The 14522-nt window shown below is 35.4% G+C and overlaps 1 protein-coding gene across 3 annotated transcripts in view; it reads left to right on the top strand.

Moving 5' to 3' along the window:
• KLHL13 (kelch-like family member 13) overlaps positions 1 to 14522 on the top strand; it is a 195461-nt gene that overhangs the window by 107856 nt on the left and 73083 nt on the right. The window contains exons 1-2 of one of the 3 annotated variants that reach the window (XM_011977128.1): positions 3719 to 3892; positions 5593 to 5658. The exons of 1 other annotated variant lie outside the window; for it this stretch is intronic. In XM_011977128.1, coding sequence (XP_011832518.1) covers positions 3852 to 3892; positions 5593 to 5658 — 107 coding nt within the window. In that variant the 5' untranslated portion in view covers positions 3719 to 3851. Of the gene's footprint in view, positions 1 to 3718; positions 3893 to 5592; positions 5659 to 14522 lie in introns of those variants that run through there. One more of the 3 variants, XM_011977127.1, reaches the window with a different exon arrangement.

The following is a 14522-nucleotide window of genomic DNA, read 5'->3' as shown; positions in this document are numbered from 1 at the left end:
CTGGAGTGCAGTGGCCGGATCTCAGCTCACTGCAAGCTCCGCCTCCCGGGTTCACGCCATTCTCCTGCCTCAGCCTCCGAGTAGCTGGGACTACAGGCGCCCGCCACCTCGCCTGGCTAGTTTTTTTTTTGTATTTTTAGTAGAGACGGGGTTTCACCATGTTAGCCAGGATGGTCTCGATCTCCTGACCTCGTGATCCACCCGCCTCGGCCTCCCAAAGTGCTGGGATTACAGGCTTGAGCCACCGCGCCCGGCCAAGTTGGTATATTTCATAGTCAATCTTGAATAATTCATACCCATTAAGTAGTTTGAATTACTAATGAGTTACTGTCTATCATTTATGGTTCCATTTGGTGGTAGGACACGAGTTTTATTCCATTTTAGAAATGTTTAAGAGGGTTCTGATTCATTCAATTAGGATTGGGAGGTTATGAGACTTTGGCCTTCTGCCTTCTTTGCCATTTTTCCTAATTCAGTGACAATGCGGGCAGCAGTTATTAGTAGCAGAAAATGACATTTCCATTCATTTTATTTCCTTTGACCCCCATCTCCCACATTAGATTGAGTGGTAATCTACTGAAATCTGATAAATCACTTGAAATATGAACTTCTAGACTATAGGAGTATGAGCAATTGCTCCCAATATAAATACCCCTGGCTAACCCTTCTTTAGATCAGTGGTTCTCAAAATCTATCACTATGGATGTTTCAGCAGGACAGAAGATTCTGTAAACCACTTAAGTCATCCTGCTCTGAACCATCTTACATACATCAGAAGAAAGGGAAAGAGTACTGCTGTGGATGAGATAACACAATGGTATTTTAAATGGAATGTAACTGAATTATTTATACTAGACTAGTATTGACCCTGTCATCATAATCACTAATATTATATGACACTTGTGGACTTCCAAGAGGTAGTTACCCCTCCCCGCCTTTCTGCCTTTGCAACTTAGGGATGAACTAGTTATGTGAATTTGGATAAAACACCTATTCTAGTCAAAATATAATATAAAATGGTTGTTGAGATTTTTCTACCAGGCCCTAAGGAAATAATCTGTCAATTTGTCTGTTTTTCACAAAACTAAATGAAGAAATGATCTGGCTTATTTTCTCTTCGTTTTGAAATCTATGGTGCCATTGATACCCAGTTTAAAAACATTCTTCTGAAGATGCTATTGATTAAGTCATTTTAATGTCCCCCAAGTACTGCCCGTTTTTGAAGATTATTTGGAAAATGTGGCACATTCACCAACTCACATTCTCCTCTTATTCTGTACTTGCTTTTTTTCCTTATAAGTTAGTGGAAAGACAACTGGTCAGTTTTTTCACTCAAGAAAAACGGAGGAAGGCGTAGACAGCTTTTATCTGGGAATTCTTTAAGTCATTGAGAGAATATTTTTAAGTGTTAACTACTTTTTGAAATTATTGGCAGAATCTTTTAATCCATTTTAACATAAAATGGTTGACTAAGATGGAAAGATTTTGTCTACATAAAAGAAAGCACCATGGTTTTTGCATCATTGCATAAATCTAAGAGATTGTGCATAAATAAAAACGATGAGACAAAGCTGAATGTTAAGTGCCAAAATCAACGAAAGCTTGCGTACTTACTGGGTATTTGACACTGAGCATAATGGAATGTGGTTCCACAGAGAGAGAATACTAAATATTTACCCCCAAGGACCTGTTTCTCTGATAGTTTCTTATCCCAGTCTCCTGGCTAACATTGTTAACCCTTTTTGAAACACCCCTTTCTTACACTTGGATTTCCCCCTATTGAAGCTCACCCTTGGAGATTCTAAACCTTCTATACCCAAGCACCTACTCTCACCCACTCATCTCTTTTGGAGATCTTCATGAATTCTTTGTTTATTATATGGATCTTTAGGTGAATTGTCTTGGTTTACTATGAGTAGTAAAGCACAATCACAATTTCTGTCCACTTACCGCTCTATTTTTCCAAAGGTCACAGCTCCATCATTCAGCTCTTCTGTCGATATCCCTTTCTCATCGATTCCTTGGAATTTTTGAACCAGGGCTGTGAGGTATACAGCCAGCAATGTTGCATAGTAATTTAGAGCTGCTGCCCAATACAGGTCCATCTGTCTTCACAGTTCCTTTTCAGGCTCAGTGGTGAAGGAAGTTACTAAGATTAGTGTGCACTATGAAGTCTGGGAGGTGGGCTTTCAGGGACCTGCTTACTTACCCTGAGGCTCTGACCTTTGCCTTAGTGTGATTTTCTCACCATCCTCTTTTATTTTGTGGGCAAAGGATCAAAAAGATTTCTTCAACATTGAGTGCTAAACTTTAGCAAGAATGCATGGTTTCTGGTCCCTGTGATGAAATAATATTTTTAAAACCATAGACTCAAATTGCCATGGAAGGTATCACAGAAACAAATGGAATTTGAGCTGGATCTGGAAGAATGGGTTGAGTTCAGAAAAGTGGAGTGGGGAAGAGATTTCATGCAAGAGGGACCTCTGGAGCAAAGATGAGAAAGAACAAAGAAAGCTTTTGAGATAGAGAACTGGAAGTTGGTGTTATGATTTACTACAGTAAACTAGAAGAGTAGGTTGGCCGGTTTGTACTGAGTTCTTAGTGCTAGGCTTAGTTACTTGATTAATTATTTGATTGATCTACTCATTCGACAGATTGTTTCTCATAGCCCACAGGATAAAACCCAAACTTGTTTTCTGGCTTGCATGGTCTTCTGTAATGTGGTTTCTGCATCCCTTAAAATATACTCCACTCAACACTATGTACCCACTTTTCAGTAATATTGAATTCTTTCCAGTCATATCAAAGAACTTGCTGATCCCTCCAACATGTTGTCCTCCTTCACATGTTTCTTTCTTTGCACAGGCTATTTCTTCTAGAGTTTACTTGATGTATGCTTCATTCTTCAGCCTCAGTTGCAACGGAATTTTTGTTATACCTCTGCTGCTGTAGAATGCTAGGCTTATATCACTAAAGCTTCTACACTGTATTTTGTGTCGTCAGAATACATGCCTGCTTCCCTCACTCAGCTTATGAGCTTCCTGAGGGCCAGGGATTGTGTCTGGTTCACCTTTACATCCATACCACCCAATAGAGTACCTAACACGTAGCCAAATCAATAAATACATACTGAAAAATACTCAGTGATCATTTACTTTACATCACGTGTAGTTTTATTTTTAAAAAGCGATCTAGATGGAATGGGATTGACAGATTGAAGATGGGCAATGCAGGGAGATGAGTTATATATATTTTTTGAAGTAGCTCCTTTGTTTAAAAAAGATAGGGGGTAGATTCCTGGGAGATTGATAAAGAAAAAAAGATAGGACTTAATGACTGGCAACTATGGGCAAGAGAGAGGTAAGAATTAAAGATAATAAAAAATTAAGATAATATAACAAATAGCAGGATAGTGACCCTTAAAAAAGTAAGGTTACTTTCAGGTAAACATTTTTTTTTTTCTAAGTCAGACTTCCTGGTGTTAGTATTTGTCTCATTCCACCTTTGCTCCAAAGATGAACACTTTGTTCCTGTTCAGCTTACTGGAACTAAGCTCAAGATATGTGTGCTTCTCATTTTCATATCTGGTCAGCAGTTTAGATATGAAATATAAATAGTTCAACTACACTGACTACAATTTCCTATCAAGGGAAGGTATACAGTACATAGGATTTTTTAAAAAATATATATATAAAGCCTGTTTCTGCTTTTGGGAGCTACAACTGAAGTGTTATACCAGGCAGATGCACTGGGGTGCGCTACTATGTAGCAGAGCCTAGCTGTGCATCACAGCTCTTAACTTTAAAACTCCAGAGAATTTGATGAGAGAGGGATCCACAAGAACATGACAAATGATGAGAGTTCAAACCTTAAGAGAAAAATGGGCTTATTGGTAAGAGACCTTTCTTTTCCTTTATTTACTGCTGTTACTTGTTCATTAAAATAGCAAGCCTGTTATTTCCATATGTGACTGTGAAGCGATATACAAAAATCAATTTTAGATGTATTGTAGAATTCAGGAGACATATTGGTAACCATGCAAAAATCATAGGAAGCATGTACAAAGCTTGATTTTGAATAAGATTTCTAAGGGAATTTTATTTTACTTCAGACTGTGTTATAGATTTATTTATATAGCTTAAATGTAATGCAGGTAAGAAATATCTCTATATACATATATTTACAAAGTTAAAATAAAGAATAGTGACTTATGTAGAAATACATAATTTCACTCAGTTGCCAGAAGGTGGCATACCAGATTTTTTTAAATGCACAAGGAAAAGGAATAATATTAATAGGGATATAAAATAAGCTGTATTTAAAGACAATTTGATGCGTTTTTAAGCAAAGAAATAATATAATTGTTATTTTTTGGTAAGGCGTAATTGTAAAACATGACAGATATGAATTTGACCTATTACAGCTTTTTGTCTTTCAACAATAATGTTTATGTGTATAGCATTTTAAAAGTATACTTTCAAATAGTACTGTCATTAAGGAGATGCTGTTTTGAATTTATCATTCCAAAAAAGAAATAAAATATTTTCCACCTACCTTTCTTCATAGGAAGTCATTAGATTTAGTATCACATTTTGGATAAGGTCTTTGTCAAGGTCTTTCTAAATATATTGTTAAACTATGACTTTGATATAGTTATGGATTTAATAATGCAATAGTGCTTGTGAGATGACCCAGAAAAAAATCAAGACAGTTTATTTTGAAAAAAACGTGAGATAAGGCTAATGCTTACTTTCTATATGCTGATAACAACATAAATGAAATAAATGGAAATAAGTGAAATTTTTATTAGAGCTCATCAAACATCTGCCAGCATACTTTAATTTTTAAAGAGAGTTGACTGTCAACAGCCTATACTGCAGTGCTTCTGTAGTAGTCTCTATTTTTAAAACTGGATTCCTGAGGCAGCACCCGAAGTATGTCTATCCAATGCTAATTTTTGTATTAGCCCAAAGGAGCTAGATATATGATAGAACTTAACAAAAACCACATCTTCTGGTTAGGAGACAGTATATCTATTTATATGTTTTTATTAATTACAAGCAGTATGAAAATAAAAAAAAAATTGGTAGTAAATGAACCTAGAAGAACATTAGCCATCTGTTCTCTGAAAGCTTGTAATATGTGTCATTTGCTTTCAGGGTTTTATGGCAAAGCAGTATATCAGCAAATAATTGACCTTTAGGCTTAAAAAGCTACAAAATGACAAATTATTCCAAGGGGCGAGTATATATTTACTGGAGAAGTGTCTCCTTGTGTCCTAATTTGGCTAGTTTAGTATTTTAGATCAACTGCCAATAATTGTTATACTTAATGCCAATCTTTATTCCAGACTTTCTGAGACATTAAGAAAGCTTCTAAAAATAAATAGAATGTTATGGCTTTCTAGTTAAGGGTTTTTAAAAGTTAATTTACGTAGTTTAAAATCATTCTGTGTGGTTTTAACTGTTCAGGATTTATAAATATGGTTTATTAATTTACAGGTAAAATGCTGTCGGGGTATGCTTTGAAAAATTTGAACTAAATATAATAAAACCACAATTAACCAGGTTTCTTTTTGCACTCCACTTTCAGGAGACGGAGGCAATTGTCATTAAAACAAGCCGATTTCAAGGATATATTCAAAAAATCGACTTCAGGGTATGTCCGGGGTCTGCATTTTTCCTCATCTTTTTTTTTTTTTCAGTGCGAATTTGTTTTCACAAAAGACCCTGAGAATACTAGAAGACAGTTATCAAGTATAGTTACAGTAATGTCTAGGGCACTGTGTTTATTAGAAAAAAAATATGTAAATCATGCTGTTAAAAATGCCACACATCATTGTATTGTGCCTTATATTTTCCAACATGCTTTCACAAATATGAATTACTTTGGGTTTCATGAAAACACTGTGAGATGGGCAAGGAAAGGAGCATTTTCCCTATTTTACAGATGGGGGAAGATAACACTGGAGGTCAGAAAGCTAATCAGGGACACAGCTGCAGTTGGACCACAGATGACTAGCTCTGTCCTCTTCTGCGTTCTTCCTCATGAAAAAAGTTTGAAATAAGTTTTTAACTTTTTAATCTGTATTACACAATCAAGATAATTTGTTTTCTAATTGTTGTACCTCTCAGTTTCCCACTTTGCATCTGTCTGTCTGCCTCTGCGCCTATCTGTCTGCCAGCTGGAGATCTTACTTTCAGACTCTCCCAGACCTAGAAAGATCTGAATGTGGGAGGGCAAGATAATGGCTGTACAGTGTGCTATGACAACTGGTGTTGAGCAGCCAGTGTTCATATGCTAAGGAAGGCCAGGGACTGAGAAAGAAAACAATCTTACTATAGCTAAGGGATATTCAGCAGGGGTTAGCAACCTTGACTTTAAAGCAGTGTTTCTCTAACAGTTTAGTAGACCTGGTGTGATAACCGGCTGTAGTACTTGTTGAGAATGCAGAGTACTGGGCGCCACCTCCAGATATCTACATTTTAAATAATCACCTCATGTGATTCTTATGCACACTAATGTTAATACACATCTGCCTTAAAGGTAAACAACTTTTCTTTTGGTATATGTATTGCAGCATAAAGAAAAGAGCCATTTTTCTCTCAGCAACTTCTGTGTTCCATGTAAAATCATATTAACCATGGCAGTGGGGAGCAAGGGGCAAGCCAGAGTGATGAATGACAGATATTATTTGCACACATTGCTGTATGTACATCTGAAGCATGTCACAATAGCTACTGTTAATTGTGGTACTTTGACGTATTTTATAAAGGTTTGTGTATATTTTAGACATGAGGGGCAGAAAGATTTCTGCCAAAAGGTGAAAAATAAGTGAGTTTTGATATTTTAATAACCTCTCCCAGTTGTTTTTACTGTAAAGTAATTTAAAAAACTGTATAGAAAACTAGGCTATTCAGGGTTCTGGTAGTTATAGGTTTACTGTAACAATGTATTTACACTAATTTGTGTTTCCTACGTGTATATCTAGTCTGCCTGATTAGATTATAATGGTCTTGTGGCCAGGGAACATGTGTTCTTTTGTATATTTGTAACACCTAGCAAAGTCATAAGTTCTTGATACTTATTGATGACTGAAATAACTCATTCAGCATGTATCTCCTTTCTAGGGGTTTTGGGCTAGGCAGAGTAAGTTGATTGATTTCATTTGTGAAGTTATAGGAGATTATCTTACACTGTCAGTAATGGTTAATATACTAAGAAGTTTTCAGTTGAAATAAATGCATTTTAGTTGACAGATGTGAAAGTGTGGTCCTAATTAATAAATGTACTTTTTCCCTGTTTAGAGTATCCATTCAAGCTTGATCTTGCCTCTTCACCCTTTTTGGAATACATGTTATGTTGTTCTGTGTTTTACAAATCTGAATATGAAAAATTGGTATTTCTAGAAACCCCTAAACATAAATATTTTTGTTTAATTTCTGAACAATATCATAGAAATTTAAACAAATGGTTAGACCCTGTAGTGGGAGACTCATAAAAATGCTCAAGTGTCTCTGACTTAAATCAAGCTGAATAAAGAATTAATGAATAAATATATGCTAGCTAAAGGGAAAATGTATTTTACTCAGTGTTATGTAGCTTCAGAATTCCATGAGAAGTAACTGATTATTTAAAACATATATTTGATTTTGAAGACATGAAGTGGTTCTGATTATTAGTTGAAGTAAACAGACATAGAAAGGAAGTCAGGAAACCCAGATTTAGATTACCTCTAGCTTAAATCTAGATTCAACCTAGAAGATGAATTCTGTTTTTATTCAAAATGGAATTTACTTTAGTTAGTAACAGACCATGAGATAAAGGAAAAGAAACGATTTCCCTTTTATTGGATAGCCATTGCATCCAAATAATAAAGCTAAACCTAATGCCAAAACAAGCTGTGATTATTTTACAACACATAAACACTTGATGTGGCATGTGCTAATGATGTTGTACATCATAGGATTTTAATTGAATTTCTGTTTGCAGGCATAGCAATTTTATATTACACACTTTTCAGCTAGAGTCTACAATTTAGACCTATGACCATACACTTGGCATCTTTCAGTATAACTGTCTCTGTACTCTTTACTTGTTTGTAGGATTTAAAATCACTGAAGAGAAGAATTCTAAATTGGAAAATGAAAAGGATCTGGAAATAGTCATGAAAACAGAGGTATTGGCCAGGTTGCTAAGTCTCTTGGATAGTGCCATAGTGGGCAAATAACGTGACCATAGGACATCTTTAAGAAAACTGTTGGGTTTCATGTTATGGCAATGGGTCACAAGGTTCAAGTTTGAAATTGAGCCTTTTATGAAGTGTAAGATTTTCTCATTCATTATTTGGTCAAAACCTTTTATTTTTAGACAACAATAGTTTCTGTGGACATATGTATAGGAAATTCAGTTTTAATGATTAAGTCTATGAAATGGTAAAAAATTAAAGCAATTGAATATAAACAGCTCTTATAGAAAATTTAAATAGTGTTAAATAGTCTTAATTAGTCATTAGGATTAGCTTTCTGTGAAAGTGCTGCTGGTTAGCAAAATGTTATTTTGACTACTCTATCAGTATTTTTAAACGATATTTATAAATAGGAAGAGGAAGAGATTGGATAACCAGGTAATCTTCTAACCTCATTTTGGGTTATAACATTTATGATGCACGTGTGAATGTTATAATAACTTTTTGGATGTAAATATACATTTTTCAAGGTAGTAGCATTATTTCATTAATTTAAAATTGGGATGTTGAAGAAAATATACTCTTCTAAAGATCTTTCAGAAATTCAGATTTTTATAAAAGTATAGATATTTCTGAAATAATATAGAACATGGCAAATGTTGAATTTGTTTAACTGGCATGTCTTTTGAGATTTGGTAGGTGATGTGCTTATTACTGAAAAATTTTTCAACCATCCTAAGTAAACATTGTTAGAAATTGTTTTTTTCTTACCAAAATAGTGCAGGATTTACAGATATAAAGCTTTCAGTATTCCTTATGTCGTCTTCATGCCACTTTGGCAGTCTTGCTTCCATATTTGATGCTACCAAAATTAAAACAAATAAGTGAAACTATTTGGAAAGCTTCATATGAATGTATTTTCATTCACTAGTGCCATATTCTTAATTGTTCAGTTGCACTGTACATTTTAAGTGGCTTTTTATTTTGATAAGTTTACAGATTCAATCAGAAAAGCTAACAATGGCTTGACTATTTACTCAAAGTAGTTTGAGGAGATGCTTAGGAAGTTGCTGAGAGATGATTAAACAGGTGAGTGATCACTATTTCAGGTGATAGAGTTTTTCTTATTGGAATGATTTATTTAAGAAAGTATATGTATATTCTGGACGATTTCCTTCAATAATGCTTATTTTTAATAAGATAGTATATTTCTATATATTTTTTCATTTTAAGGAGATTATAGCCTAAAATTATCAAATTAACAGATAAATATCCCTCTTAACTTCTGCTTGTGGTAATAGCAGGTTTAACAACTGTTTTAAAAATCCTTCAGGATATATTCTGGCTTCAATATATAATTCTGATTTTCACTCTTCTGCTTATAAATTTCCCTTTCAGTTTACTCGACAAATACTTATTGAGTGCTTTCCAATGGGCCAGGAATGGTGCTTGGTTAGGAAGATACAAAGATTTAGGGATTCCTTCTTGAGGGACACATAGGAATTTGGGAAAGACATCTTGGGCAGATGAAGTAAAATGTCTATAGCACAGGGTGTGGTAATAGCATGGCATCTTTTTGGAGAATTGGATATATTACCCCTACTGATGATGATAAATTATCTCTCTGTATTGCTCTTATCAAACAGTTTAAAAAAGGCAATCTAAAATCACATATGTAAATAGTAAATAGTATATATATTTAAAAACCATTGATTTGCCAGGTGCAGTGGCTCAAGGCTGTAATCCCACCAATTTGAGAGGTCGAGGTAGGTGGATCACTTGAGGCCAGGAGTTCAAGACCAGCCTGGCCAACATGATAAAAACCCATCTCTGTTAAAAATACAAAAAATTAGCCGGGCGTGGTGGCGCATGCCTGTAATCCCAGCTATTCAGGAGTTTGAGGCAGGAGAATTGCTTGAACCTAGGAGGCGGAAGTTGCAGTGAGCCAAGATTGTGTCACTGCACTCCAGCCTGGGCTACAGAATGAGACTCTGTCTCAAAAATAAATAAATAAATAAAATAAAATAAAATAAAATAAAAACCATTGATTTCCACTACCACAACCCCAAGCATACACAAACATCCTGGTTTGGAGTTTAAAGCATTTTTTAAATAAACAGATGGGAATACTTTGAAGCATACACGGGTAGGAAAAATAAAAAGAAAGAAAGAAAAGCCATAAAGAGTATAGATAGTGCCAGAAAACAAAATGAAGAAGGAAGGGCAAGAACTTCTGAATTTCCCATTCAGTGTTACTCCTTTTTTCAGCCTTAGTGAAAGAGTAAAGGTAGTCAGAATCTGTGGATCATTGGGCCCCCAACAACTGGATCTTTGTTCTCTGCTCAGTCTCTGTATTTTTGCCCACTTGCCCCAGTTCCTGTCTTAGCCCCATAACCTCTTTCATCTGACACCCAACTATAAAAAGAATTATGTAAATTTCAGCAATTACTACCATTCTGGCTTTCCTTTCCCCTTACAGCCAGTCATTACCTTCCTCACCCCTATTGTCTTCTCCTTTGGACCCATTACCTAGTGTTCCTGCCTTTTCAACACACCAGCATCTCTTATTGCTGTTTTCTCTCTGCCCAACATGGAAATAAATAAATAAATAAATAAATATTTATTTATTTATCTTAATAAGATAAGGGATATTTATCTTCTTATCCTATGGAAATGTTACAGATAGGAAGAATACTGCCCTTCACATTGCTTACGCCATCATGGTGTGAGGAATTCTCTGTGCATATACATGAGTGTGTGCCTGCATAGCATTGTTTGTATTGTTTGATGATTTTGACTAATTTATATTGTTTTATACCTTTGATATAAATCCAAGGCATAGTCATAGCTACAAAAGAGGATGTCTTTGTAGATTCTTTGTTGGCCTACTAGGTTTCACATAGTTCTGTTAAGGAAATTTCCAACGTAAAACTTTCCAGTGTAGTTGTCTTTGAGAAATATCTGGGATTTTCCATTTTTTATTGTGGCAAGGCTACATATCTGAGTATCTAGTAAGAAATTTTTAATATATCTGATGTTTTCCTGAAACAAATAAAGGAGACACACACATGCACGAATATATAGTCATATATGTGTATAAAAGATACACACAAACACACATGCATGTAACTGTATACGTGTACATAGCCATGAATGTGAACAATTTTATTTCCTGTAAGAAGGAACCCTTAATGTATCAAGAATTTTGCTCTGCTCTCCAGAATTTTTTGTGTGTTTTAAAGGGTTTAACAGTCCTATTTGGTTGCCATCCAAGTACTTTTACTGATTGGTGGAACATAAACAAAGCACACAGTTTGGCATGATCTGCAGTCTTGTCTGAGCATTGTGAATAACATGGATATTTTAGATTAATCTGAAGAGACATTTCAGAACTGAAAAGATTACACAGTGCCTGTTCATACAAACTCTGACTAGGGCTATTAGTCTTTAGCTGTACCTACCACAGGATTAACCAAAACTTGCACGAAAAAGTAGGTAATTTCTTAGGGGACATCAGGAAAAAAATGGAGCAAGAGATTAGAAACACGATATGTTAGTTCATTTGGTGAGGTGGTACAAATTGTAGCAGTCAGTTAGCAAATTAAGTTTTGCTATAAAATTATTTAGGAACATTTACACTGAGAAAAAATATCAGAGTATTGGCAATATATTTACCTTTTCTCTCATACCGTGACTGCTTAAGTTATACTTACTTTTTTTTCCTGAACATTCTTAAACATCTTCTGGAATTAAGATTTTGGAAATGGTTCTTCATGCACAGCTTTTCTTTTATGGTATTTTTCTCCCACTTCTATTTTTCATTGAACATAGAATTGGAAGAGTTGATATCTCTTTGTAGTCCTGTTTCTTTAGAATACGTTGAGACATTTATAGAATGTGGTTCACTTCAAATAGAAACATGCATCTTGTGGAATGGTCTCATTGGGAAGAACAGTAGGGATTCTACAAGAGTCCTGTACTAGGAGATTGAAATTTGGTTTCTAGTTCCTCTTTTACTGCTAGCTTGTGATACAACATTGGGCAAGTTAGCGTCTCTGGGTTTCAGTGTTTTCATTTATGCAATAAGGGTACTGAGAAAAATGAATTCTTAGAGTCCTAAAATTTCAAAAAATCTTCTCCTTTTACATTCTAAGAGTTGGCTCTTTTTGTAGCTTTGGCCAAGACCCATCATTGTCCTTTGTTTGTTACATCTCTGAGCTATGCATGTCACAGGTATTTTTTAACTGATTAATGTTCATAAAATGTGTTGAAGAGCTTTTATGTATGATGTCTTTCTCTCCTGTTTTATGCAATTGTACATAATAGAAACCAAGTGTTCTGTAATCAAAATAAGTGTTTCCTATGATGTGACCAAGGGTTTTTTGACATTTGCTATTCTAAATATTAAAGTAGTGGGACACTGGGCCTGCATAAAATTATATTTAAAATATGTGTTTAATCATTTTTGTTCATTCCATAGGTGAACATATTTTTAGTTCTAGAATGTAATGGGAATTATAATTACACTCTATAGTTATGACTGGATTCTCCACCAGGGTAGTAACATCTGATTTGTTTGGATGCTGCCAACTCGTAATTGGGATGATTTTACCTGGCTGAAGTTTATTTCTAAATGATATGTGAGGAATAGTGTTGTTAAGTGAATTAATAGTGTAAAGTATTGTTCATGAACTGTATTTCTGATTAAAGGGATTATTATTATTATTATTTTTTGAGATGGAGTCTTACTCTGTCGTCCAGGCTGGAGTGCAGAGGCACGATCTCGGCTCACTGTAAGCTCCGCCTCCCGGGTTCACACAATTGTCCTGCCTCAGCCTCCCAAGTAGCTGGGACTATAGGCATCTGCCACCACACACGACTAATTTTTTGTACTTTTAGTGGAGATGGGGTTTCACTGTGTTAGTCAGGATAGTCTTGATCTCCTGACCTCGTGATCTGCCCACCTCGGCCTCCCAAAGTGCTGGGATTACAGGTGTGAGCCACCACGCCCGGCCTAAAGGGATTATTTTTAAGGACTTTGGCATAATAGTTGTTTGCTCATGAGAGGTAATTATAAGTGACTTAATAATTTATTAAAGGAAAAGTAAGAACTGAATATGTATACATCTCCACCATCAGATATAATGCTTTTAGGGTTTTAGGTGTTTTAGAGTGCTGAGGATGGGGTGTAGGGAGGCAGCCATACTTTCTTTTCACTCTGAACAAATAATAAAATTATTGGAGTACCACAGAAACAAATATTAAATATTAAGTCTGCAAGGAATCTAGACTGAAAATTGACATAGAAGATTCGTGGTATTAGATAGTTTCTTTGGAGCCTAATGAAATTAGACAAAAATATGTTGGTTTTTTTGAATCAGTTGATTGTTTATAGAAGAATAATAACTTATAGAAGAATATTCTTGTAGAAGAAGAATAATCTTTACAATAAAGTGATCTTCACTTGTTTGTGGTGGTTCCCTTTTTGGGAATTTGGAAAACTCGACCTTAACTTGCCTGTTTTCCACTCATCAATGTTTGAGAAGCCTTCATAGACAGATAAACTGCTGGAAACACTTCACTACCATGTTTTTACACAGGTTTTTGGATCTTTATTCTCAGAAGGTGAAGTAGGGCGGCCACGGTGGCTCACGCCTTTAATCCTGGCACTTTGGGAGGCCAAAGCGGGTGGATCACCTGAGGTCAAGAGTTCGAGACCAGCCTGACCAATATGGTGAAACCTTGTCTCTACTGAAAATACAAAAATTAGCCAGGCATGGTGGCAGGTGCATGTAATCCCAGCTACTCAAGAGGCTGAGGCAGGAGAATTGCTGCAACCTGAAAGGCAGAGGTTGCAGTGAGCCTGGATTGTGCCACTGCACTCCAGCCTGGGTGACAGAGGGAGACTCCATCTCAAAAAAGCAAGCAAACAAAAAGATTCATAAGCTGGAAAATGATTGAATTTCTTTTCTAAAACATCACCTCCTTACTACATAATATATAGCTGCTTTATGTTTTATATTTTTAAATGTTTGCAAATGCTTCGGGTTTTGAAAATTTGTTTGAAACTCACTGTGGAATAAGACATTTCAAACTTGATGTGTTCATACGTGTGTGTGGCTGTGTGTGTGTGCGTGCGTGTGTGTGTGTATGTATTTCTCCTTCTTTGGATTTCAAACAAGTTGCCCGTGCTGATTATACCTGAGGGCTTTCTGCTATATAACCATTAAGGATTATTGCAGAAAGCCTTCTAATGTAAAATATTGACTATAATTTATGCATATTAGTGGCAGGTTAAAAAAACTTTTAAATATATTTTGGCCACTAACGCATT

The sequence above is a fragment of the Mandrillus leucophaeus genome, unplaced genomic scaffold (assembly GCF_000951045.1).
Source record: "Mandrillus leucophaeus isolate KB7577 unplaced genomic scaffold, Mleu.le_1.0 Scaffold174, whole genome shotgun sequence".
NCBI classification, from domain to species: Eukaryota; Metazoa; Chordata; class Mammalia; order Primates; family Cercopithecidae; genus Mandrillus; species Mandrillus leucophaeus.
Note: the sequence above shows the minus strand (reverse complement) of the source record. Positions and strands in the feature narration are given on the sequence as shown.